The sequence below is a fragment of the Bos javanicus genome, chromosome X, assembly GCF_032452875.1.
Source record: "Bos javanicus breed banteng chromosome X, ARS-OSU_banteng_1.0, whole genome shotgun sequence".
Taxonomy (NCBI): Eukaryota; Metazoa; Chordata; class Mammalia; order Artiodactyla; family Bovidae; genus Bos; species Bos javanicus.
This window is the reverse complement of record NC_083897.1, coordinates 19954859-19979293: the sequence shown is the minus strand read 5'-3', so window position 1 is coordinate 19979293 and position 24435 is coordinate 19954859. Positions and strand designations below refer to the sequence as shown.

General features: G+C 44.5%; 2 protein-coding genes across 12 annotated transcripts in view; one reads left to right on the top strand and one right to left on the bottom strand.

The window, feature by feature from the left end:
• MAP7D3 (MAP7 domain containing 3) overlaps positions 1 to 16126 on the top strand; it is a 68979-nt gene extending 52853 nt beyond the window's left edge. For 4 of the 5 annotated variants that reach the window (XM_061408456.1, XM_061408459.1, XM_061408455.1 and 1 more), the window contains 8 exons: positions 1087 to 1216; positions 2969 to 3104; positions 4017 to 4121; positions 5137 to 5190; positions 6691 to 6793; positions 7833 to 8022; positions 9151 to 9422; positions 10132 to 16126. In XM_061408456.1, coding sequence (XP_061264440.1) covers positions 1087 to 1216; positions 2969 to 3104; positions 4017 to 4121; positions 5137 to 5190; positions 6691 to 6793; positions 7833 to 8022; positions 9151 to 9422; positions 10132 to 10139 — 998 coding nt within the window. In that variant the 3' untranslated portion in view covers positions 10140 to 16126. The remainder of the gene's footprint in view (positions 1 to 1086; positions 1217 to 2968; positions 3105 to 4016; positions 4122 to 5136; positions 5191 to 6690; positions 6794 to 7832; positions 8023 to 9150; positions 9423 to 10131) is intronic. The other variant, XM_061408457.1, reaches the window with a different exon arrangement.
• Positions 15520 to 24435, bottom strand: part of FHL1 (four and a half LIM domains 1) — a 65000-nt gene continuing 56084 nt past the window's right edge. For 4 of the 7 annotated variants that reach the window (XM_061408461.1, XM_061408463.1, XM_061408462.1 and 1 more), the window contains 6 exons: positions 19872 to 20053; positions 19542 to 19716; positions 18783 to 18952; positions 18174 to 18360; positions 17406 to 17605; positions 15520 to 17051 (listed from right to left, as the gene is read on the bottom strand). In XM_061408461.1, the coding sequence (XP_061264445.1) occupies positions 16968 to 17051; positions 17406 to 17605; positions 18174 to 18360; positions 18783 to 18952; positions 19542 to 19716; positions 19872 to 20027 (972 nt within the window). In that variant the 5' untranslated portion in view covers positions 20028 to 20053 and the 3' untranslated portion in view covers positions 15520 to 16967. Of the gene's footprint in view, positions 17052 to 17405; positions 17606 to 18173; positions 18361 to 18782; positions 18953 to 19541; positions 19717 to 19871; positions 20054 to 21229; positions 21307 to 24435 lie in introns of those variants that run through there. The other 3 variants (XM_061408465.1, XM_061408464.1, XM_061408466.1) reach the window with 3 other exon arrangements.

The window sequence follows — 24435 nt, the reverse complement described above, 5'->3', positions numbered from 1 at the left end:
CCCCTTTGGTAACCATAAGTTTGTTTTCTATGTCTGGGAGTCTGTTTCTGTTTTTTTTTTTTTTTTTACTTGAAATATAATTGATTTATAAGAATTTTCCACAGTTTGTTGTGATCCAGAGAGTCAAAGGCTTTAGCATGGTCAATGAAGCAGAAGTAGGTGTTTTTCTGGAATTCCCTTGCTTTTTCTATAATCCTCCTGCATTACTTAATTTTAAATACACTTATGAATTTTGCTTTTTGAAGGAATTCCACAGTGAATTCTTTGTAACATAAACAGTCTTTTTATTATGATTTATTTATTCCTGATTTCTTAAAATCCTCATTTTCATATGTAGTTTATTTAAAACAAATTTGTCACATGAACTAAAATACTATGCCTCCATGTGGTCACCTTATTTTACTGATAGTCTTGCTTGCTTTGTTTATCCACAGTTAGCCACTTTATGATCAACCAAATATATTAACATACTGTTATCAACACTTAGTGAAATAATATTTATTTAATAAAAATGATGCACAATTTTCAGAATGTATGCTGGATATATTTTTGTTTAATTGACTTAAGATTTGTACACTTCAGGGAATTCCCTGGTAGTCCAGTGGTTAAAGACTAGGCGCTTTCACTGCGCGGTTCATTCCCTGGTTGGGGAACTAAGGTCCCCTAAGCTGTGCACCATGGCCAAAAAAGAAAAAAAAATTTATACCTCATTTGGACTGAGCATAAGCTTATCTTCCTCCGTATTCAGTACATCTTAATTTTTTTCCATAGAGGTAATTTAGTCAGGTATCTCAAAACAGCTAAACCAAAGCAGGAACACATTATTTCTTTTGGGGACAAGTAGTTGTTAAAAGTTAACAGAATGGTACTTCTGTTGGTGGCTTGGGGTGGCCATGAGGGCATAGGAATTGGGCTTTTGAACAAAAGCTATTAAATAAATCATTTATAGTTTATTTATACATTTTATATCATGGACATACTGTTGTTGTTTTTTTTTAACATTGCACATTGTCTTGCACCTCTTTATTGGACATAGAGGCAGTAGGTTCGCTAAACCTAACTGTTTTGCATGTTAATTTAAACTAGAGTCTGGTAATAAAGGCACACCAGGACCTAAGAATGCTGAGGAGGCAACAAAAATTTTGGCAGAAAAACGACGCCTTGCTCGTGAGCAAAAAGAAAAAGAAGAAAGACTACAAAAAGAGATGGAACAAAGGTTGGCACAGAATCATCCTTTCTATACAGTAAATCTTGGTTGGGACCCAAATTCTGAAAGTCATGCTTTAAGTTAGATGTATATAAATTCTCAGAGTAACTGACTTTTTCTTCAATGTGAATCAGTGTGGGGAACATTTCAAGCAGACAGGACACTAGCATAGATGAGTACATGTTCCTCTTTAGTCTGCCTGTGTCATGTGCTCTTTTTTTTTTTTTTTTTTTGTCATGTGCTCTTGAGGTGTGCTGTAAAGATGCATAAAGAGACCTGCACTCACATCAAGGGCCTAGCCCTCAGCAGTAGCACCTGAGTGATCATCCAGGACTGTCGCTGTTGGCATTCACTGGTGTCAGCCCCTTTCTTTATTTCAAAAGTCCTTTATAACTTTAGAATTTGTAAACCTGTTAATGAATAAGTTGCATACATCATGACCCTTTCCTCCTAAATACTTCCCTGTATACTTCCTAAGAAGAAAAGCATTCTCTGATGTAACCAGGGTATTAATAACTAAAATCAGGAAATTTATTATTTTATTTTCTAATCCAGGGTCAACATACAATTCAGTTTGCTATTTGTCCCAGTGACAGTCTTCTTTTTAAAGGTTTTTAAAATGACAATTCTTTCTTAAAAGTTAACGTGTGTGTAATAGGAAACTAAAAAACACAAGAAGCAAAAAACAAAGTCATCCATAATCACAAGCGGTTTACCTTTTGATGTGTCCTTCTACCAGTGACATACTTTATATGATCTTTTCAGTTCAGAATTCAGTCCTTAAACAGTTAATAAAAAATAATGTATACACACACATAGAGACAGTAACTGGTAAAGCAACTTTGCTTGAAACATTTTTGTAAGTTTGAAATGAAAAAGTTATCCCCCCAAATTTGTAAACTTGGAAAAGATACTTCCTTATGTTTTACTGGGTTTCCAATGACCTGCGGGCTGCAAATGTCACATACAGGTGTGGGCTGCTGCTGCTGCTAAGTCGCGTCAGTCATGTCCGACTCTGCGACCCCATAGACGGCAGCCCACCAGGCTTCCCCGTCCCTGGGATTCTCCAAGCAAGAACACTGGAGTGGGTTGCCATTTCCTTCTCCAATACAGGTGTGGGCTACTTCAGTCTAAAGGTTTCTTGATCTTTGAACTCGAGGCCCATTTGATTTGGGTCCCTGTAATGTAAACCTCTGTCCACAACCTGCAAAGAATAATGACTGATGTTGTTTTTAACTATTATTTTTAAATCACAGTCATCCTTTCCATGTACCTTATATGGGTTTGGGAGAAAGGAAGAGACATTTTGAATAGCAAAAAACCCTATAACTTGAAGAATATTATTTATTAGTTCATGTAAACAGAGCTAGTTTCACATTAAAAACCCTGAATACCAGTCATTTTGATTGGACTTTCCTCCTCTGAGCACCACCAGACCCTTCTGTAAATTCCCTCTCACACCCCCATGTGAGATCAGGTGTGAGCATACATCTAGTGCAGTTAAGAAGGAGTGATTATGTGTGTGTGTGTGTGTGTGTGCGTTTGTGTTTTAAGATGCAAAGTAGCCCACTACTTGATAAAAATCTTTTTCTTCTCCCAAAGGCTAGTTCCCCCTATTTAAATAGGTGAAATTATGCACATCCTGTGGAATAACAAAATGTAGGGAATCTGGTGTAAATATAAATTGTATTACTATACACAAGCAGCTTCACTATAAAACTGCACATAAAAAGAATTATTATTTCATTTCATTTTCATCAGGAAAATGAAAGATGTAGCAAAGAAAGTGGATGAAGGTCAAGAAGACGAGTTTTCAAAATTTGGAGATGGACAACAACCAAAGGAGATGAAGAAGAGAGAGAGTCAGGAGCAAGAAGACCAAAAAGTAGAACTCCAGGTTTGCTGGCTCTCCTTGAGAACCAAATTGTAAAAATCAGTAGAAACCCAAAGCAAAAGTCTGTGTATCCAAGAAAGAAAATGGCCAGATGCTGCATGCTCTGGTTGCACTTTTACATTATGGTCTAGCTTTTACCCAGTGTTGCTGTCAGTCCTCCGTTACCATTAGCAGAATCCTAGGATTTTCCCAAGTGAAACAAAAGCAGAAAGCAGCAAATTACAGACCATCAGTCCTCTAGTTTAAATACATAAATAATATTACAGGTTGGCTTCAAGAAATCCAGATTGCTCGCAGAGATTAAATATCCTGTGTGATATTTCCCAATCGTGCATTCTGTGGTGACATACCTGCACCCCCTAACAGATCAGATGAAAATTGTGAATCCTCAGCAATTCACCAATTAGAATGTCTCACTAGTGTAAGTTAAATCACCTGGTAAACCCCAAAACTGAGCTCAGACAATATTCAGCTTAAATTATTATTATAGCCTAATTTATATAACAGTTTTAGTGTGTCACTTATCAAAATCAGTTATATGTTTCATAAATGACTATGCATTTGCATTCCTTGAGAAAGTATCTTTAAGAATACTCTTGGTGCTTTTGAAGTGTAAGACTTGGCTCCTGGTACCTGTGTCAGTGGAAGACTACACAGTCACATATTTCAAAATGATAGTGGTCTGACAACCTTGAGGTCCTGAAGGGGATTAACATGCCTTCTAAATCTCTAGCCATAATAGTTAGCCTAGTTCTGTACATTTTTGCTAACACTTTGAAAACTGATGATCCATGAATGTTATATATATGACTCTCAATCCAAAGGTTACATTTTATTTTGGATAACATCTTACTGTTGCATTGTTGTCATTCAGATAGATTGAGAGTCAGTGATATTTTTATACAAATTTCCTAGAAAAGTGATGCCAAAATAAAAGCTCAGGAGGAGGCTGACAAACGCAAGAAGGAGCATGAGAGGATTATGTTACAGAATCTGCAGGAGAGATTAGAAAGAAAAAAGGTATGCCTCTTCTCTGTTGGGGGGATTTGATTCTTTGTTTAAAACAATGTTGGGCACATGGTTCCAAACTATGTTTTTAAAAGTGACAAGTGATATGCTAGCTGGGGTTGTTTTTCCTCTGTACTCTCTCATCTTAGGATCTGACCCCTTCTCCCTAGAATGGGCTCCTCTTAATAACGTAGCTCTTCCTTGCGGACCACTGATGACCATCACAGGGATGTCTCTCTACAGCAAAGCTCCTTTGAACAGAATCCCTTGGGTCATGGTAGGGGTTGGTAGAAGTTTGAGGTTTTTGTTTGTTTGTTTGTTTTTTGAGTTTTTTCTAAACTGTGCTGGAAATTGGAGCAACTGAGCTTGAAGAAGCAGAAGGTGTAGGCTTCTCAGAGAGGCCAAGGTGCAGGCTCTTTGTAAGGTTGGACTTTAATTTGTGCAACCCATGTGTCTCCTCTGGGAGCAAGGAAGACCTCAGACCAGGCTGAGGGACTTCCCGGCCTCTCCAAAGGGAGATCAGTAACCTTGAGGAGGCCAGAGAGCTAGAGCTCTCCTTACCTTCAGGGAAGAAGGGAACTCTTAGCCTTCCTGCATGTACTCCCAGTAACAAAACCCATGACAGCATTGCATCTTTGAGATGCATTCTTTTCATTAACATCAGCTTCACTCATGGTCTGTTTAGACAAAAATCATGTTCACAAGTTCTGATTGGTTTGCAATAATATGTGCTTAATCTAGTAATAAATTTCCACGTTGGCAAAAATCAGGAGTGAGAAGTCATATGGATTTCTGTGTTAGGGTAACAAGTACACCTGTCACCATTCAGAGTGTTTTCTAGATGACCGACTGTGAAACTGGGCTTGGAGGAAAGTGCCCACCCAGCTGCTGGCCCAACATCTTGCATTGACTTTGGCACAGACAGCAGTATTGTCTGCTTCTGGAACACAAAAATAATCAACTTCTTCAGGACCAGTGTTTTGTTTTTAATGTTTTCATGTTTGAATTTTATTTTTTTAAAAAATAGAGAATTGAGGAAATTATGAAGCGGACGAGAAAGCCAGATTCGAATGCCTCAAAGGTAGTCTGTGTGTTCCTACTAGCAGTGTATAAGAATTCCTATTGTTTTACATTCTTGCCAGCTTTTTAATTTTTGCCAGTCTCTGGTGCTAATGAAATAACATTTCACATTTCCTTGATAATTAAAAAGGTTGAGCATGTTTTTTCCCATCTTTAGTTAGCTTTCATGTTTTTTCTTGTATGGAATGCTTTGTTTAGTCTTTTGCCCAAAACTTTCTGGCTGACTTATCTTTTTCTTACTTATTGGTAGTTCTTTAAATGTTCTAGATACTTCTCCTTTCTTGCTTGTATGTGTTGCAAATACCTTCTCTCAGTTTGTGGCTTATCTTTTCTTATTGCTGTTTGCTGCTACATAGATGTTCTTGATTTTTCACATCATGGAATTTATCAGTATTCTTGGATGACTAATGGAGTTGAGTCCCTTATTGGCCATTTGGGGATTCACTTTGGTGAAGTGTCTTTTCAAGTCCTTTGCCCCAGTTTCTATTCAGTCACTCGCATTCTTCCTACTGATCTGTGGGAGAATTTACAAGTTCTGCTTCTGAGCCCCTTGGATATTTGTACTGCAGGTATCAGCCCCCAGGCTGTAGTTTGCCTCACACTCTCATAATGTCCTTTGATGAACTGAAGCTTATTTTAATGAACTCAAATTTAGCAGTGTTTTTTCTTTTATGGTTAGTGCTTTCAGGGTCTCTCATAAGTATTTGTTTATCCCTCCCCCCAACGTCTTGTCTTTTGATGGTTTGCATTCTTCTCAGATCTTTTGGGGGGCTTCCCTGGTGGCTCACTGGTAAAGAATCTGCCTGCCAATGCAGGATATAGGTTCAACCCCTGGGTGAGGAAGATCTCCCAGAGGAAATGGCAACCCACTCCAGTATTCACGCCTGGAGAATCCCAAGGACAGAGGAGCCTGGCAGGCTACAGTCCTGGGCTTGTGAAAGAGTCAGACACAACTTAGCAACTAAACAACAGATCTTTTTATCCCCAGATTCTGTGTTCTTTACCATCTGAGCTACAAAACTGATATTTTGCCTATTTAAAATTGCCTAGTTGTGGTCATTCACATCATTATGAAAATTTAGAATAGAAATATCATTTCTGAAAAGTGATGGCAATCACCCTCTCAGAGAGCAGGTAGCACATTGGCTTGAGAAGTCCTGCCTCAAGCAGCAGCCAAGAACATTTTAGCCGTGGCACCACCTGAGCTTAGGGCTCCAAGGAGGCAGAGCCTTTACACCATCCCAGAGCTGTTGTCCCTTGGCTCCCATTCAGGGAAGTCTGCCATTTTGGGCTGTCTTTCCGTAGCTGAAAGACAAAACTTGGGTCACCTGTCCTGTCCTCTGTAGATTCTTGGGGCTAAAGAGGTTAGATTTCTTTTTTACCTTTTAATTGAAATGACAAAAGTTAGCAATCAATCCAGGCGTGAAATCTATGTTCTCTGAAATAACTGTCAGGATGATTGAATGTTAGATGCAATCATGACTTTCTTCTCTCATTGTAGGCTACAGAAACACTGAGCAGTGATGCATATGAGGAGGATGAGGCAGATGATGAGGACGAGTCAGAAAGTGACAGTGATTCCTTTGATGACGTGCATCCATCAGGTTTGCTTGCCTTTTGAGTTCTGTTCATCACCATTTAGGAGCTAGACTGTGTAGGTTCATCCAAACTTCCTCTGCTTGTGAGCTGTTTGACTTTGAGCAAGTTACTTAACCTCTCTGTGTTTAGTTTTCCTGTCTGAAAAAGGGGAAGCTTATATTGTTCTCCTGGGATGGGCATGAGATTGCAGTGAGATCCCGAAGTACTAAGAATGGTGCTTGACACACAGTAAACTCTTAATAAATATTAGCTGCTACGACAACTGTTCTTTTGTTTTGTGCTGAGAGACTGCAGATGGCAGCTCTTTCTCAGCTCAGTGTGAGGCTTACTAGCATCTCACACTTCAGGACCCTGTGTGGCATTCATGACTGACCACAGGTAGAATGCCACTCCCTGCCTCACAGGGAGAAAATGAGGATCCTGGCGTTCTGTGAGTGCCCCTAAGTTACATCGTTGAGTCTCATTCCCTAGTGAGTGTGAACCACAGTAATGGCATTTGAGAAAACAGTTTGTCCACCCTTTATGTCTTAGTGGGTATCAGGCACATGGGAACCCTGCTAGCTACTGGGGCCTCAAGGAACCTTAGCCATTGGGGAGCCAGACATGAGCCAGATGGTGGTGCTGCCACATGCTGGTTGCACTAAAAGAATTTAGGCCAGAATGTCACTAGAACAGAGCAGCAGGAGCAGCAGAGGGGTAGGCTGGGCCTTAGGCCATTGAGAAAGGTTCAGATCAGAGGTGAGACTAAAATGAGAGGGTCGTCGGAAAGAGGGAGAAGAAGCACGGAGCCGTCCTGCCCTCTAGCCACCATTACTTGCTGGCAGAGGGGAGAGGGCATGTTCCTTCAAGGTGGCCCTTGGTGCTTTCAGGGCACAGTGGGCTTTTGGCCTGACCCTGCCTCCCCAGAGTCCTGCCTCCAGACAACTCCTGTCTTCCAGGTAGACGTCGCTTGCCCAGACTGGCAGGCTCACAGCCTTCACTTTGCTTGTCTTTCTTGTTGAAACTCCAATTTTAATCTTGCTGCTTTTCTTTTTTTCCCTCTAGCTACTATAAATGGCATGGATTCATCCCCAAAACCAAAAACACATGTTAAAAATGTGAAGAACACTAGCAAGTTTTTAGATGTGACTTCTAGCCACATCCATAAAGAGACAAAAGCATTTTTAAATACTGACATGAAAACCTTCAGACAAAAAGGAGTGAAAGACCCATTGAATCAGACAAAGAGTACCAGGTGAGTCACTCAGAGTTCATCAGAGTACACCTGGGAGGGGTTATGAGTGGCATCCTCAGAAGGATGCACAAGGTTACTGACTGAACTCTTAGTTTGTCCCAAACACTGTGTCAAGTGCTCTACTTATAGGAACAAACTCAGTAAGGATAAGCATCCCCATTCTTACAGACTCGAAGACTGAGGCATGGGCTTCCCTGGTGGCTCAGTGGTGAAGAATCCGCCTGCCAGTGCAGGAGACATGGGTTTGATCCTTGATCCGGCAGATCCCACCTACCATGGAACAGCTAAGCCCAGGCACCACAATTATTGAACCTGTGCTCTAGAGCCTGGAGGCCACAGCTAATGAGCCCCACTTGCCACAACTACGAGGGTGTGGCCCTTGCTCACCGCAACTAGAGAAAAGCCTGTGTAGCAACAGAGATCCAGCAATCTAAAAAATAAAAGTATTTTTTAATGAAAGAAAACTGAGAAATGGAGAGATTATGAGCCTTATTCAACCCAGCATCCCACAGTTCAAGGGCAGAACGTAAATTCAACCCAGAAATACCTGATTGCATTCTGAGTTTTTATTCACACTGGTTAATGTTGTCTCATACAATCAGGGAAGGGGACGTTGAGTGACTGCAGTATAACAGACATTTTATCTGTCTAAATTCCCATTGCAACTCTGGGCATGATATTAAAGTCCTCATTGTACATTTGGGAAACTGAGGGGCAGAGATAAGGTCAGAAGAACAGGACCAAATTTTTAGAAAGGAAGGCTCATTGGGTGATTGCCTGAAAAAGAATGTTACTTGCCACTGAGGAAGGATATCTGGGAGCCATTTTATAGTGTAACCTTGAAAGTGACATCACAGTTTCTGCCATAAATACCACCATTTCAGAAGTGGAAACTGATTTTTTTTTAAAATCCCAGAGACCAAATAACTCAGATAATTCATGATCTAGCTAAATTTGACTTGAAGGTTAAACTCTTCTAAACTTCTTCAGTTATTTCTATCATCAATTTTGTGGACCACAGTTATCCTCGAATTTGAGTTTTAGTGTATTAAGAAAATAATAAAGCTTCTGTCAGGCAAAGCCTTGGTTTGGGGACAATCAGGATTATAACCAAATATCTCGTTCCAGATCCTCCACCAAAAGACCAACCAACCGAGCAGCAAAAACTGGAAAGGCGGAAACCAGCAGCACCATGCGGCCTTCCAGGAGTTCACATTCAGAGGTTCAGAAGTGGGTGTGTGACCGAATCATCAACTTCTCAAGAGAGACAGAACCACCTGTGTCCAGTTTCCCTCCTGAAAGCCCAAAACTCCAGCTGAGAGGCTCCGTGACATCCTGCCTGAGTCACCAGCCACCTATAGACAACAAAAACAGAAGCAAATCTGTGCCAGCTCCATCAGGTAAGGCCCTCTCCTGTTTCCACTTCGTTTGAAAGGTAGTTGACCTTCAACCCTCCTCTGTCTCCAGCTGTGCCAGGGCTTGGCACCATGTAACTTTGGAGGTGAGGGAGAAGACAGTGGTGGGTCTAAAACTAGGTTGAAGAGCCCCTCATTAAGTTAGTTTTGAGAACATTCATGACATGACCAATTGTTAATACACAGAGTAGGTTCATTTCAGACAGTGGACTCCTCTGCACTCCTGATCCACTGGCTGCTCTGCAGCACACAGATCATTTAGGGCGGTGGTGGTGGTGGTATAGTCGCTAAGTCATGTTCAACTCTTGCAACCCCATGGACTGTACCCCGCCAGGCTCCTCTGTATGTACATGGAATTCTCCAGGCAAGGATACTGCAGTGCATTGCCATTGCCTTCTCCAATTTAGGACAGAGGGTTGGTGAATTTTTTGGAATTAGTCCCTCAACTTGTGTTTCCAAAACCAAAAGGCCTTGGTTTTTCTTTCCTTGAGAAGCTCTGTTTGAAATTGAGAGGCAGCTTCAACCCATTTGGAGGTTGGGGAGCATTTATAAGAGCACCAGTATGGCAGCAACTTGGGGTGGGGGGCCTGCTGCTGAGGGTCCCAGGCCAGCCTCAGTGTGGGGCAAGAATCCACTTGGTATGGAACCAGCATCTTCACTAATAAACGTTTCTTTTCTTTTTCCCCCTGGTCAGATATGTAAACCTCGTCCAGCCTAGAAGAGAATCCATTCTTCACTCTGGATTTTGACCTCCGGGCCCACCTTTCAAAATTTCTCTGCTTCCTACATGAACCCAGCAAAGAAAATGACTCAAAAAAAAATCATCTTAACATATCTCAGAAGATGCTCATATCATCTTGAGTCTTGCCCATAAGCAAGGGTTCTGAGTAAAGAGTCATTTTATTTTGCTGTAAAAATCTCCATTGTCTGTCATTCTTGTATTTTCATGCCAACACATTTGTGTATCAAGTGTGTCTTTATAAAATGTTCACTCTTAAGCATATATAAAATGCTAAGAGAATCTTAACACCAAAAGAAAAGTTTTTTGTCAGTACCTATTTGAAATCTTAAAATCATGTTTACTGCATTTAACAGTTACATTTGTTTTTGTTGTTTAGTCGCTGAGTCGTATCTGACTCTTCCAACCCAATGGACTGCAGCCCACCAGGCTCCTCTGTCCATGGGATTTCCCAGGCAAGAATACTGGAGTGGGTTACCATTCCCTTCTCCAGGGGATCTTCCTGACCCAGGGATCGAACCCATGTCTCCTGCATTGGCAGGCAGATTCTTTACCGCTGAGCCACTAGGGCAGCCCCAACAATTGCTTTAATTTAGCAATAAAAACTCACATTCAGTCTGGTAGAGAACATAATGGGTCTTAAGGGTCTCAAGATTCCTCACACAAGTTACGTTGGATTGTTCTTAATATACAAAAACAGAAAGTTGCAAGATAGAGTGAATCACATTTTATCGTTAATGTATGTTTGTTTTTAACTCTGCCATAGTCTGCGGGTCCTGAGCACAGATACTGGTACCTTCAAATGCTGGCGGTCCTAGAAGGTGTAATTTTTTTTTTTTCATCTTTCCTGCTTTTGTCAGCATTTCATTTTGGAAGTACATATTGAGGTTTATAAGAACATGTTATTTCTATTGTGTACATAAGGCAGTATTTGGCTGTTGTCTGATGGGGTATGTTCAATTCCTCGACATGTTTACCGTGTATAATCTTTTTCTGCTTATGTTCTCCAGGCCTGCCATTCAGTATACACTCAGGCTTGAGATGTGGAACCAAAATTTGTTTGCCGGCTGCAAGTGTGTAAAGGAGCAGTGTTTTTCTTTGGTCCCCGCTGTAGACAAGCACATACACAGTGGACATACACACACGTATACGTACACACAGGTGTACACAGGATGTATGTTTCCTGAAATCCACTGAATCATGCTTAAACGATTGACTAAAACTTGAATTCAGATTGGTTGTCCTGATGCTAATGAGTTTTCTGGTGGATCACGAATAGCTGGAAGCAGGCCCATCTTCCTTTGTAGCCACCAGTCTTGAATTAGTAAAAGGAAGTAGTTATTCTTTCTGATTCCCTAGTTCTTTGCTATTCAGAGTACTGTTATCTTTGTTATAGATCAGAGCTTGGTGCCTTAGATTTTAAAACTTTATATACGCAATCTCTTTTATATAAAAGGCAGAGGCAATCATTGTAACAAAATGTGTTTCTGATATTTTTCTGCACAAATTTCACACGTTGAAACACTGTTAAACCTTCATAATGTGTGCTCTATGCAATAAACTTTGCAGGTAAAGCGAGTTTTCTTCATGTTTAATAGCACAAAATGTACTGAAGGCGGTATAAAGGTGACACCAGCTTGTAACCGAGCCATGAACACAGGCAGGCGGTGTGTTCGATGAACAGTAATCACATCGTCTGGTGCCCCTCTGCAGCCACTTGGTGGTTCGGCCGTGTGCTACCGCATGCGACATTAAGATAGGAATTTCGAACTCTGCTTTTCTCCCTGCACCTGTTTCAGTGCTTGTTACTCCTGCCTGTGATGGCTCTGACTTATATTTGAGGCCAGTAATTAAAGTATCTTTCTTTTTACTGTGGAAAAATGTACGAGTGGCATTTAGTACATTTAAAATGTGAAACTGTCACTGCTATCTAGTTCGAGAATGTTTTCATTACCCTAAAAAGAAACCCAGGACCCTTAAGCAGTCACTCCCCATTCCCCCCTGTGCATCCCTTTTCAAGCTCACATCTGGTGCTGGCCACACGAAAACACAGTTGCTTTTGACAGTCTGCGCATGTGCTCTGGGAGTCACTGTGCTCCGTTGCCCGCACGTGACATCACTTCAGGACATCACTGTTACTGTGTGTGGCCAAACTGCCATTTGGATCTGCCCGTAAATGTTTAGCTTCTACTCTGGAAACATGTTCCACTCCACTGGGTTTTGTGTTGGATAAAGGTGCAGTCCTTTTTTATCCCTGATCTGTGGCATCTGGTGCTTTGAGAATAGTGGCAGCCGTTCCCCACTTGGCATTCCATGCCGGGCCATGCACTAGGATTGCTGAACCAGGGCATTCCTTGGTATGCACGCAACCTAAAACACCAATATAGCACCCTCCTGACAGCTTTGAGGTGTTGACACTGACCCAGCCTCCACACTTGGCATAGGCTGGTGTCCTCTGGGGATACACTGGTCACCTCACGTTTCCCTTGCTCTCTGGAAAACCTTTTTTTTTTTTTTTCTGGAGAACCTCTTGGTGTCCACTCCCCTGAGCAATAGGCCCCTGGCCTCTCCCAGTGTCACCCCTCTCCCCTCCCTCGTGTGCAGTGAAGCCTTGCAACAGTTTCAATCCCCAACAACCACAAAAATGCAGTAAGGACACTGGAAAGGATGCTGGACAAGTCTTAAGACCTGAATCCCGGCTGAGGTGGCTACAGGCCCACCAGGTGACTGCACACGACATGGACCTCTGAGCCCTCTGCTGTGGTGAGTTGGAGGCTGGCCTCCAATCACTGAAGGCCTTCAGTTCTCAGGAGTCACTGACTCCCTGTGGCAGGAGCTAGAGGGTTGAGAAATGGGCATGGAACTGTAGCAGCAGCTGGTGCCAAGAAGCACAAGCCTGAAGGCAGACTGTCCAGCATGTCTTATCAGGGAATATCCAATAGGCCCACCTCCACCCCCACTGTTCCACAGGCCTGGTTGGTTGCAGACCACTTTGACCTCCGTCTCCCTTCCCACCAGTCTACTTTTGACTGTTCCTGGATAGGCTTGTCTCATAATTTCTCAGACTGTTGTAATAACCGTAGTTACATGTTCTATATGCCAGGTACTTTAGAGGCATCATTTAAAACCCTCACAACAACCCTGTGAAGTGGGTATTCATTTTTACCTAGGACACAGATTCGTGGAGGTGGGTATTTATTCAATGTTATACAGCTAGAAAGAGGAAGATCTGGTGCTCAAATTCAAGTCTGATTCTAAAAGTCTTTTGGCTTTTGTGGTGGGTAATATACTATCTTTGGTGCTAGAGATAAAAATAATTGCTAATGTTTGTTGAATGGTTTTCTTGGATGTTGCTTTTCTTGCGTGCCAGTCGGTTGCCATGCTTAATAAATAAGCATTTGTATAATCATGTAATGTGCATGTGACTCTGCAAGGTAGGAATTCTGTCTTGTTTTACAGGCGAGGAAGCCAGCTCAGAGAAGTTAGGTGACCTGCCCAAGGTCTCATACTTAGGAAGTGGCAGTGCAGCCAGGATTGGAATCCAGGCAGTATGGCTGCAGAATTTACCTTGTTACCAAAAAGTGGATTATATTCTTGATACTCTGATCCCCTTCATTATGAGGGAGAAGAGGGCGCTCTGCTGAAAATTCTGTAGCTAGAATTTCCCCTCCTTCCTCCTGAGTCTTAGGTTGTCATTGTTAAAATTGACTACTGAGCACTGAGCGTGGTGCTTCCCTCGTTGTGATGTAGTGGACAGACAGTGTTCTCCCCTATGACAAGGCAGTGTCATAAGCCTTACAGCCTGGGCTAGAGGTGTGCCCAGGGGTGTGTGTGACCTTCAGTTTTCTCACGTGGAAAATTGGGGCATTAGTGCCAGTGTTGGCTGTGAAGACTTGATATAATTGTATAAGGTGCTTTTCAGGTGTTACGCAATATCTGGGGGCCCAATGTTGGCAGGCCTGTTGCTGGGGAACAAAGGAAGAGCCTGGGAATGGCAGGAAGGGTGGAGGGGGCTACTGGTGATCTCAGGCAGGGTTGTGCAGTCTAGTCATACAGCTTTTTCTCCGCAGAGCTCTTTAGCCTTGGCATAGGCCAGGGTTTTGCATGCCGAGTGGGATGGGAAGCAAAGGGTGACGGGACTGAGGACAACAAGATGGGGTCAGTGATAGGGTGTAGCATCTCGGGGAGGTGATGATGGAGAAGGGCTGAGAGGTAATTGAGCCATCAGTCGACTGGAGAGCTAAGAACTAGTTCAGTGAGATGAAGAGAGAACAGGAAGGGAGGGAATGCCGTCAGAGATGCAGGTCCCAGTGCAGTGAAGGCCTAGGATTTCCGTGCCAAAGCAGCAGAGGTGGGGGCACTTGTGTCAGGGTTTCCCCCTGGGGCCCCCACCCTTGCCACTGCCCATCACCCAGCTCCTTTAGGAAGCAGAGGGCCACCATCTCAACTCCCCACCTCACCCCTACTTCTTGGGGCCCCAGGAGATGACCCAATAGACTCTTATAAACAGAGTTTAAATGATTTTAACTGCTAATTTCTCTAGGGAAACACACAAGAGGCTGTTCTCCATTCATAGAAATAACTTGCTACAAACAGGTCTTGATTCATAACGTGGCAAATGCTAGCTTCAAACATGTTCTGTCCTTTCACTACCCCGGGTGTGAGAGTTCCTCCAAAGACCTCCGCCTTTAGCTGAAATGTCCTTCCACCTGAGGAGCCTGCAGCAGACACCTGTGTCACTGGGCCTCCGGCACCATCCTGAAACAACTACGTGGTGTGGGCAGGTTGGATGCCCCAAGAACCTGAGCCTCAGCGGTGTGGCCATGAGCCATGATCTAGAAGCTACCTCTACCTCTGTCCACACCATCTCCACCTCCCCCACCCGAGGCAGAGGGGCCCCAATGAACAGCCTCCCAAATGACTGGTGTCCTTGAGCAAGATCACCTCCTGAAGGCCTGGCAGTGGAGGAGTGGCCGCTGAGGCACAGCAGGGCTCCACATGGCACAGGGAAGGGCAGTCAGAACATAGACGGGATGACTTCTCGACACACTTCAGCTGCAGTTCCCTTTCTGGCCGACCCCTGGCCAACGGAAAGCAATGTGCTCTTTTTAAGGTGATCAACATCTGGGAAATGTTATTTGTGGTCAGAGTGGGGTTTTTCATTGTTATTGTTTTTTACTGGATCCAAGTGCTGTTATGGGTTTCTTTTATCTTGTTTATAATTCATGTAATTGAACTGAACTGAGTATGTCCTTGAAGGAAGGAAAAGTCATTCAGGTTTCTGGATCTGCAGTATCACCTTAGAACAATTCGACCAAGCAGAATTAGAAGTCAGGAGGCAAGTTATTTATATGCTGCTTTATTTCTGTAAGGATACACGGAACCGTTAGATGATCACTGCTAATGACAAAATGTAGAAATGAGGCATCGGCTTCTCTAACCACTCCTATGAGAATGTTAATATGCATCATCATTACATGTGTACTCTTGATATCATCTCATTATACTATGTAATATAACATTGTAGCTAGAATACAGTAATAGGGGATCCTGTGACTCAGGTGAGCACTGCGTGGAACTCTGGTTCTGCCTGTGGGCACAGTGGCCTCCATGCTCCCCTAGAGCCAGCTAAGCTCTGGAGGAACAGTCCTCAGAATCACAAGAGAAGGGAACTGGCAGGCCTGGTTAACACACCGACACAGAGCAGACAAGTACTATGTTACAAGGGATTCCACTTGTCACTGCTGGGAAATGTCATATCCGTTGTCAATGACAGTTCTGGCGCCTGTTCACCTACCCCTCTTGAGTTTTATGGTTACTTCTGTAGGATGAATTCAAAACTGTAGGAACGTATAAGGGGGCTAAAATACTCTCATGCAAGTCTCCAAACCCATAAACTATGCTGCTATTAATTAAAACAAAGGAATTATTAATTAAAAAAAAGATAAAAGGACAGCTGGGTTAGTTTTGTTAAGCTTCCAAAAGTATTCGCTGTGATGACGTTCTTCTGTAACAGGCTCGTTTTCTCAGATCTGCCTACACTTTCCAAATCACCTGCACGTTCCATGCTTGAAAGTAGGAACGCTCAGAAAACACGCCACACAGGGAAACCAAACGTTAGTACAGGGAAAAAGGTCAGTTGAGAATTACAGCTAAATTCAAATGTTAATTTTTTGGAAATTCGGATTAGTTATTTGAAAGCACAAAAAACAGAAGGAAGGTTTTGATGAGGAAGTTATTTAAACCATGCATTTCAGTAAGTTCTTTCTGCTCACAGAACAGGGTGAGCAGCTGAGTTGGAGCAGCCGCTCCAACTCTTGTGTCGTGTGATGACAATGTGGGTCCCAGCTGAGCCACAAGAGGTGTATCAGTGGGGCTTTATCGCTTAGGCTTTTTGCTTGCATCACTAAGCAGCTACGTGGTCAGCGCTTTTCTGCTCTATGATAAACATGCAGAAGAATCAATCTACCTAAGTATTTGTTTCCTAATTGCAGCTATGGAGAAATAAACTTTGCTGCAGGCTTGCTTTTTGCTAAATCCTAATATGATCACTGTGTGCCCTTAACTCAAGTAATAACTGTAAAATGGGAGAAAAGACAGAAGGAGCGACTCTGAAGAGGTGAAAGGCCGCTCTTGCCCTATGGGTGGTGCCGGGCAGAGGGCAAGGACACAAGGAACAAGACTCAAATTCCATTTTACAGGACAGGAGCCCCCGTCACTTTACAGCTTTTTGGCACAGTCGGGGCAATACACTTGCTCCTGATGGAAAACAAAGCGCTTGTTGGCCAGATTCACGGAGCATTTTTTGCAGTGGAAGCAGTAGTCGTGCCAGGATTGTCCTTCATAGGCCACCACACTGGAGCCTTTACCAAACCCTGTGGAAGAAACAGAAGCAGACAAGAGCGACAGCTGAGTGGACACAGGTGGCAGCCAGGCTGCCGCCTTGCCCATTCATGGAGCCGACAAGCACGCAGGCTGCATCCGCCTGGCGCCCGGCCCCCCGCTCCACCGCGCACTGTCCCCCACGCCGCCGGGACCTGAGAAGATGCCAGAGCTCCGCCGAGGGCCCCCTGCTCTCCAGAACCCACATCCCCAGCCACCGCCATCGCCCTGTGACTGACGCGCACCGACCTCCCAGCACAACCAGTTTCTTTGATTTAGGTCAGGGCCATGGCATCAAAGTGGCCACCAGGAGGCAAACTTGGGCTGTTTGTGGGGTGTGCACTTACCGGGCCTCGAGGAGCTGCTAAGCTTCGATTTTTTCTATAAAGAACCACCACCCACGAGGGACAAGTCCTCTCTCCACCCGGATGCCTGCCCCGGAGGTTGGCGCTGGGAAACAGGGTGAGAGGCAAGCGTTTCCCGTGGCACACTGGGGGCTTCCTAGCTTTAGAGACTGGGTGGCTCACTCTTGACACAGTCCTTTTCCCTGAGGATGGCAAAAGTCTTCTCAAATGTACATTTCAAGGCTCCCCGGGAGATGGGAAAATTGGAGGCGGGGGGGAGAGGGCCCAGGGCACGTGGACCGCGGCCGCGAGATGAGGAATGAAGTGATTAGCTCGGCTCCTGATCGCAAAAGAACTGCCCACCAGCACCTCTGAGCTAGCCTTCCGCTACGGGGTGTTCTCATCCCAGCTTCTCGCTCTCTGGCCTCCCCCCTCCCCGCCTCCCCCACCCAAGCCCACCGTGCTCCTCTCCCCCGCCTCCCCCCAGCACCCCCCGCTCCGCGCAGTGCCTGCCCGTGGCCGTGGGTCTCAGGCTCGTGATCTCCGGCAGCAGCGTAAGTCAGCAGTAGTCGTAAGTGTTCTGTGTTGCAAAGGCTAACCTGGCCTGGGGGAGAATCCAAACTACTTGGGGGCCTTTGGGACCACAATGGCAGGGGGAGAAGGGCATTCTTTAGGGCCTTTGTGGATGAAACCGACGACGTAGGAAAATGAGAGATGGTTACCATGCGCAAAACCTAGCCTGGCAGACTTAGCAAGGACTCTTTAGCCTACCAGTGATTGGGTTCTTGCATCCAGCACACTTCTTGGCCACAAAGTTCTTGTAGCAATCCACGCAGTAATACTGGTCCTCCACAGCGGTGAAACGCTGCCCAGCCAGCTTCTTAGAGCAGGTAACACACACAAAGCACTCGGCATGCCAGGGCTGATCCTGGTAAGTGATTCCTCCAGATGTGATGGCCTAGACCAGGGAGTGTAGCACCGGATTCAGATTCAACAACCATTTTGTTGAATGCCTACTACGTGCCAGGCACTGTGCTGGGCGCTCTGGTCTATAGTATCTCATTAAATCACCACAACGGCCATGGGAGGCAGGTGCTATTATTATCCGCCAGTTACAGATGAAGACACTGAGGCTCAGAGAAGATGAGCCCCTGTGCAAGGTTACTACATAGCAACTGGGTGCAGGAGGCTGGCCTCCAGAGCCAGCGTGCCCTTGGACAGCCTGCCTTGGCCTGGGTGCTGCTTTCTACTACCAGTCTCCTCATCTGTAAAACGAGAATGACAATTCCTACATCACAGGGCTGTCGTGAGGATGGAATGGGAGAGTGTGTGCCAGTGCTCTGCAAACTGTCAAACACTTAGAACTCCCCGGACACGCACCTTGTTGCATTTCACGCAGTGCTTGGCAAACTTGGCCTCATGGCAAGTCACGCAGTAGAAGTCCTCCCCTTTAGGGAAGAAGCTTCCTGTCCCGATGACTTGCTTGCAGTTGCTGCAGGTGAAGCAGTCTTTGTGCCAGACAGTGCCCTTGTATTCCACGTTCTGATCTCCTGCGGGGGGGGGGGAAGCGAAGGGGTAGCCCCACTGGCAGTGCCCTGCAGGGGGCTGCATCCACTCGGGGTGCGGCCTGGGCCCTCCAGAGTGGATGGAATGCAGGCCCTGCAGTGCTTGGCCCCATGCGGGGAGTTCTCCACCATGTCCTGCATGTGGTCATGCCCACCCAGACTCTCAGGAAGGGAACCCCGGCCGTAGTGATTTAGGGTCAGATGCCTGAATCCCCACTCCCCCACCCCCATGGCCTTTGTGGATACAGAGATGCAATGTGACCCGTAATTACACCTTAAGGAAGAAGCATGCTTCGATCACTTACTATCCCAAATGAGAAAGCGCTACATACTTTTCACTTCCTTCTCTTGCCACAGACAGTTCTCTCCAGTGTTCTTTTAGCTGCCAGGTGTGTGCGTGTGTGCAAGCATATATGTGTACACATATATTCAGGTATATATATGCGTGCATATATACGCTGAACTCCAGCATCAGCTCCCCGCGGCTCCAGCCCCATCCCCGCAAGCAACCCCTTGCCACGTCTGCCCTCAGGGCCTCCTCCCTGGCTGCCCCGGGGCTGAGTGTGGCTGGTACCTGCTACAATGGGCTTGAGGCAGCCCTTGCACTTGGGGTTGTCCTCCCGAGTGGTGCACTTGTTGCACAGGATCTTGTTGTCCTTGGCCACGAAGGTCTCACTGGCCAAGGGCTGGAGGCACTTAGAGCAGCGGAAGCAGGTGTCGTGCCAGTAGCGGTTCTTGTAGTGCACCTCCTGGGAACCGAGCAGTAGCCGGGTATGGTAAGCAAGACCTCCCACAAGACCACACAGTCCCCCCGCCCCCCTGCCCAGAGCCCAAGCAGAAGGGCCAGGGCCCCATCCACACCCCACCCCGGCCCCACCCGCCCGCCCCCCACAGCTGCCACTACCTTGGAGTCGGCGCCGATGGGCTTGCGGCACTGCACACACGTGTTGGCGCAGAACTTGTCGAAGCACTTGAGGCAGCAGTGGTGGCCGTCCTTCTGCACGTACTTCTTCCCCTGCAGGTTGTCTCTGCAGTAGTGGCAGTCGAACTTCTCAGCCATGGTGCCTACTTTATAGCTGGAAGGACCTGTAGGGGGTGAACAAGAGGGACAAAGAGCCAAGGGTTAGGCTGGAGAGTGTGCCTGAGGGGCTCCAGGGAGGCCACCCTGGGACCCAGGCAACAGGCACCTCACCAAGACACCCGTGACAAAAGCATCCTGCCATGAGTCCCTGGCACCCTGAAGGGGGGGTACGGTTGGTGAGCGAGGGCAGGGCTGGGATGGGCAGGCTGGAGAGGGGAGGCCGGTCTACACCAAAGGACATGCTGCTCTGGGTCGAGTCTGCAGGTGGCAGCTCGTGGGCTCCCCCTTCACAGGAAGGAGGTGCCCAGATCCTCACCAGAGACCCAACCAGGAGCCCCGTCACCCTCCCCAACTTTCTCAGCACAGAGAGTATCATCTGGAGGCCCCGCTCTCCTAGCTGCAAAGCTCAGTTCATCTGAACAAAAACTTACTACTGACTCTAGACCACGCTAGGCATGGAAGCAATAATTAGTCATTTAGTTTAAATGTCTGCATTTATTTTAAACATGCCAGAGCACTTTTTAATCCCTACAAAGATCCTAAAGATTTATTACAAGATACTTTACTAACTTTTGAAGCCCAAGCATTCAGGCAAAAGAGGACTTATTAAAATGGCATCTCCATAGGTACCAGCCAGTTTTGCAACTGAAAACTATCTGTCATAGTGACATTTGGTTTTGAGATGAGCCAAAATCAAATTCCCCTTTGTTAGAGCATGTGAAGATCAATATGGTTAATAAACTATACGATTTAGGACATTTGCTTTTTTAAAAAAAAAAAAAATTGCAACTGTAAAGTATAATCTGGGCAAAAAAGACTTTTAAAAGATTTTAAGTTGATTATTCCAAGAACCCCTTCCACTTTGTTCCTATGAACAACTCCCCTTGCCCCCTCCCCACCCCAAAGTCACAGCCCATAAAAAGCACTCTGAATCCTGCTACTTAAAAGATAACAAATGTGAGTTTCTATTAGCTCCCAACTTTTGTAAGCATATGCTAATTTCTTCCTCTCTCCCTGAAAAAGAAATTTACACTGGTAAATAGACAATGATTATTTAATTTGCCCAGGAAACACCAAAACAGACACTATTTTCTCCAGCTACCCACAAACATGGTTACTGGGTGAGCCAACATCCCAGGACTAATTTAGAGAGAAAGGAGGGAAGAGGAACGAGCACTTGCCTGGTACTCACCGTAGCTCTTCCGCTAACTGAACAGCCCCGGACTCCCACTTTGGGTCCCATTCCCAGTTTTTTTTTTTTTTTTATACAAACACATGTCCACGTTGTTTGGATCCTGTTGCCGCAGGCAACCAAACAGCAGAGTGAGCTAAGGAAACCACACCCTGTGTCTGAGCAGCGCCAGGGAAGGCGGTGAACTCTCACTCAGAACCAGCAGCCTCCAGACAAGGGCGGGTGCTCGTCTCCCCCGCCCACCCACCCCGACCCCATCAGTTACAGCTCCCACAGACAGACCCTCCTCTCCAGACACCTGACGACTGAAGACAAGGAGTGACATTCTTCTATGAAGACAGGGGCTTAGGACAGTTGTGTCACAGTTCAGAGATTTGAGACCCGAGAAAAGTTTTTACTGGTACTTTCCCCCCAAAAGAAAACTGGGGTGCCCCCCTACATAACTGGGTTAGAAAGGAAAAGCAGAGCCATGATGAAACCAGGTCTATCTCCTTGAACCACACACTGCGTACTTAAGGGAGCTTTTAACTCTCTTCAGCCCCTGTGTACACGGGACGGACACAGTGCCTGTCACAGGGACAGAATGTTGACAATCGCTCTCCTTAATTCATTATTGTTGGCCTTTCACATGACACATAAAATCCTTGTCTTATTAGCTTTTCCATATTGAAATTGTACACTCAACAAAGATTTACTTTCTTGTTAAGAGCTTCATGGAGAAACCAAATAAATCTCCAGTAACAGTAAGTGCCAGGAAATTAAATTATCAGTGGCTCCTAAATGCCATTTGGCAGGTAATCAGAATTTGTAAGATTAGACAGCGCTGGCTTCCTGTGTGGCTAGTAACCATGGCGGATTTAGTCCTTCACAGACTATCTTCTTGGACCATATTTGAAGATCCCTCCTTCTCTCTTACCAAAGTCTATAGAAGTCTGAACCCAACTCATTTTAATATATATCACTCTCTTCTGATATCATCCAAAATAGAAATGGATTCTGATATTTGTATCCCAGAGTACCATACACAGACCCACCTAAAGGCTGGGTCTATCTCGTGGCATTTCTGAGTCCTAGCTTTATGGTAAAAATACAGAAATTTTTACATTTACATTTACATGTAAATTTACATTTACAGAAATTACAAAAATGTCATACCCAAAAAGACTACCAGAAAACACAGTGAATTCTATGTAGAGGTTTTTGAGAGAAGGAAAACCACTGTGGTCCACAGTACCATAAGATCTTACCTGCCAAGCCCTTCCCAGCTTAAAACCATATACTTTCAAATAACTATTTTACCAATGTCAAGTTCTTCACTGGTTAATTTTCACAGTTCTGGAACATGACTTGCTCAGAGTTTCTAGGCACCCAGTGAACTAATCCATAATCCATGGCTCAGCAATGAACACGGCAGAACCAAGAGTATGTTGAAAACAGACTCTGCCAGTGAAACTGTTCACACCTACAGTACATGGTTGTCAACCAAGCAGAAGGAAAATTCAGTGACTCAACCCCTGGTTAATGGTACCACTAAGTTTCTAAAGTCTGACCACTTGGTGTTTTTGAATCCCCACTATAGGCATTACTTCTTCTTCTTGTAGGATGAAAAGTCCAGGGTTATTTCATATGTCCCGCCACAGTATACTTAGAGAGTTTGTATCCAGATGGAGTGACAGATTTCAAAGGGCATACCCTTTTAGAACAATTTCCACAGCTGACTTGAGCCTTTTTTCATGTATGTGGAAACACTTATTTGTCAAGATAAAATAGGCACTTCTAGGAATGCAAGCTTTATTGCCTAATAAGTAAACAGGCTGGAAATACTCGAAGCATGTTAACAATGTCGATGTCAAATTCATGAACTTTAGTACTTTTCTGCAATAAATCCAAATAAGTGGAACTTGGGCAACCTGAATGAGATTACCTCGTGTTTTTCTAACTTTATGATTATTTGGTCAAAAACTATTTCAAACCTTCATGCAGAATACTTAGGTAGAAGTTGGGGTAATACATTCCTGCTGCAGAAATAGTTACCACAACAGAACTCTGCATAAAATATGGATAATGTGCACAAGAGCAAAATATTGTTACTACTTGTCATCAAATAGATCAACAACTCTAAGAAAATGGCTTATAAATGACAATGCAGAGACAGACAGAAGTTCCTAAAAGACAGCAAACACTCTGATCTGTGGGCTCCACCAAAATGATCCACCGTGAAGATCTGACTTTATGAGAGAAAATCTCTACACTTTCCTTTTTTCCCCTTTGCTAGAAATAAGAGACTAGAGGGAAAAAATGGTGAAGATGGCATTTTTATCTCCTCTTTAATCTTACTGAATGAGATCCACTTAGGCGTTTAGCTCTTAGGGAACAATTTTCTACGTCCTTAGCAATTTCTAAGTTTGTGAAATACAAAACCTTTTAACCTTTCAAAATTTCCACATCTCTCTGCCTTGGCCTGTTGCTGTTATCAGGAAAGTGCAGGTCATCAATCAAAAGATGAGACACTGGATACATAACATTAGAACGATCCTTTCCTTCAAGGTTGCCTGTCCCTGTCCAGAACATGTGTGCCCCAGGGGAGATCTCTGACTAATCTTACTTCACAGTGTGGCCCTCACCCCTGCGTGCTAGTGAGGTTCCTCTATCACAGGAACGACTGCAAGTACACTAGCAGCCCTGGAGACCCGATCCAGGGCCCAGGCGACGTGGGTCCCACAGTTCGTGCCTATGGATTGAGTGGAGGTGAGTTATCGCTGTTCAGCTTTTAAAACCTCTTTTATTAAAAACATTTAATAACAAATATTTCTGTTTTAGAAAATCAAGGGACTGCTCATGGGACTCTAAGGTGCTGATGTCTAGGTGACAGTCCTTTATAGACTTAGCCACTTGGAATGCAGCTGGAAATGTGACTGGGTGATCAAATTTTAGTATTTATTCCAAGATGGTAGCCTAACTTTCTCGCTATGCCTGCTTCAAAAGACAAATCATTTTTCACTTAATAAACAAGCTTCCTCTTTCAGAAAATTCCTGAGCTATATCCAACATGCTAAAAGGGCCCTATATAAACCTCAGTATCTCAATAAAAAGTTTGGGCTTTCAATTTAATCATGTACACATACAAGAAATACAACATTACACAACATTTGTTTATTATAAACCTCTCATTAAAGATACAATTTGTATTTAATA